Consider the following 1012-nt stretch of genomic DNA (forward strand, 5'->3'; position numbering starts at 1 on the left):
TTATTAACTCTTCAGCTATTCTCAGAGGTCGAGAATAATCATAATTATGTGTATTATATAATCATTATCATATTTTTTTATTGATTATAATATATCATTATTAACATATTATCGTATTATTATATTATTTGTATTCTTTTCATATTATATTATTATCATTATCATTGTTTGCATATTATTTTTGTTATTATTATCATTATTTGTATTATTATTATTAATGTAATCATTCTATTATACCAGGGCACATACGTTCTTTCACGGCCAGCCCCTTAACACTGAAGATCACATAATTTACCAATTTACCAAAAGTCAATGTTGGGTAAGGGTTGGGACTACACTTATTCTAGTAAATATTACAATAATCTGTAATTGGTCTCGCATCGGGAAAATAAAATAATGCTTTTGTTTTTAATGACTCCGTTAATTTATTCATCGTGTATTTTACAAATAATTGTGGAAAGATTATAAATTATAAACATAAATTCTACCTTGACCGAGGTGGTAGGGCTCAGTATAAATTGGTCTTCTTCATTATCCTCAGAAACTCCTGCTCGTTGATCTCTCCGTCTCCATCTCTGTCGGCCTCGTCGATCATTTCCTGCAGCTCCTCATCCGTCAGGTTCTCGCCCAGCTCCTTGGCGACCCTCTTGAGGTTTTTCAGCGAGATCTTCCCCGTGTGATCGTCGTCGAACAGTTGGAAGGCCTTCAGAATCTCCTCCGTGGAGTCCTTCTCGCCCATCTTCTGCGTCATCATGCTGAGAAAGTCGCTGAAGTCGATCGTCCCCGAGGTTTCCCGGTCGATGTCGGCGACCATCTTCTTGAGCTCCTCCTTCTTGGGCTCAAAGCCGAGCGCCCTCATGGCCACCTTCAGCTCCTTCACGTCGATGGTGCCCGAGCCCTCGGTATCGAACAGGTCGAACGCCTCCCTGATCTCCTGCTTCTGCTCCTCGGTCAGCTCTGACTTTTTCTTCTTGCCGGCAGAAGAACTGGGCTTTCTGTAAGCGGAGGCCAT

The 1012-nt window shown here is 40.6% G+C and overlaps 1 protein-coding gene across 1 annotated transcript; it reads right to left on the reverse strand.

Moving 5' to 3' along the window:
- Positions 1 to 508: 508 nt before the first annotated feature.
- LOC307236702 (uncharacterized protein) lies at positions 509 to 1012 on the reverse strand (the record flags this gene model as incomplete). The annotated part of the gene is made up of 1 exon (XM_080009193.1): positions 509 to 1012. The coding sequence occupies one exon, from the start codon at positions 1010 to 1012 to the stop codon at positions 509 to 511; it is 504 nt and encodes a 167-aa protein (XP_079865319.1).

This window comes from Zeus faber (genome assembly GCF_960531495.2).
Source record: "Zeus faber genome assembly, chromosome: 1".
NCBI lineage: Eukaryota > Metazoa > Chordata > Actinopteri > Zeiformes > Zeidae > Zeus > Zeus faber.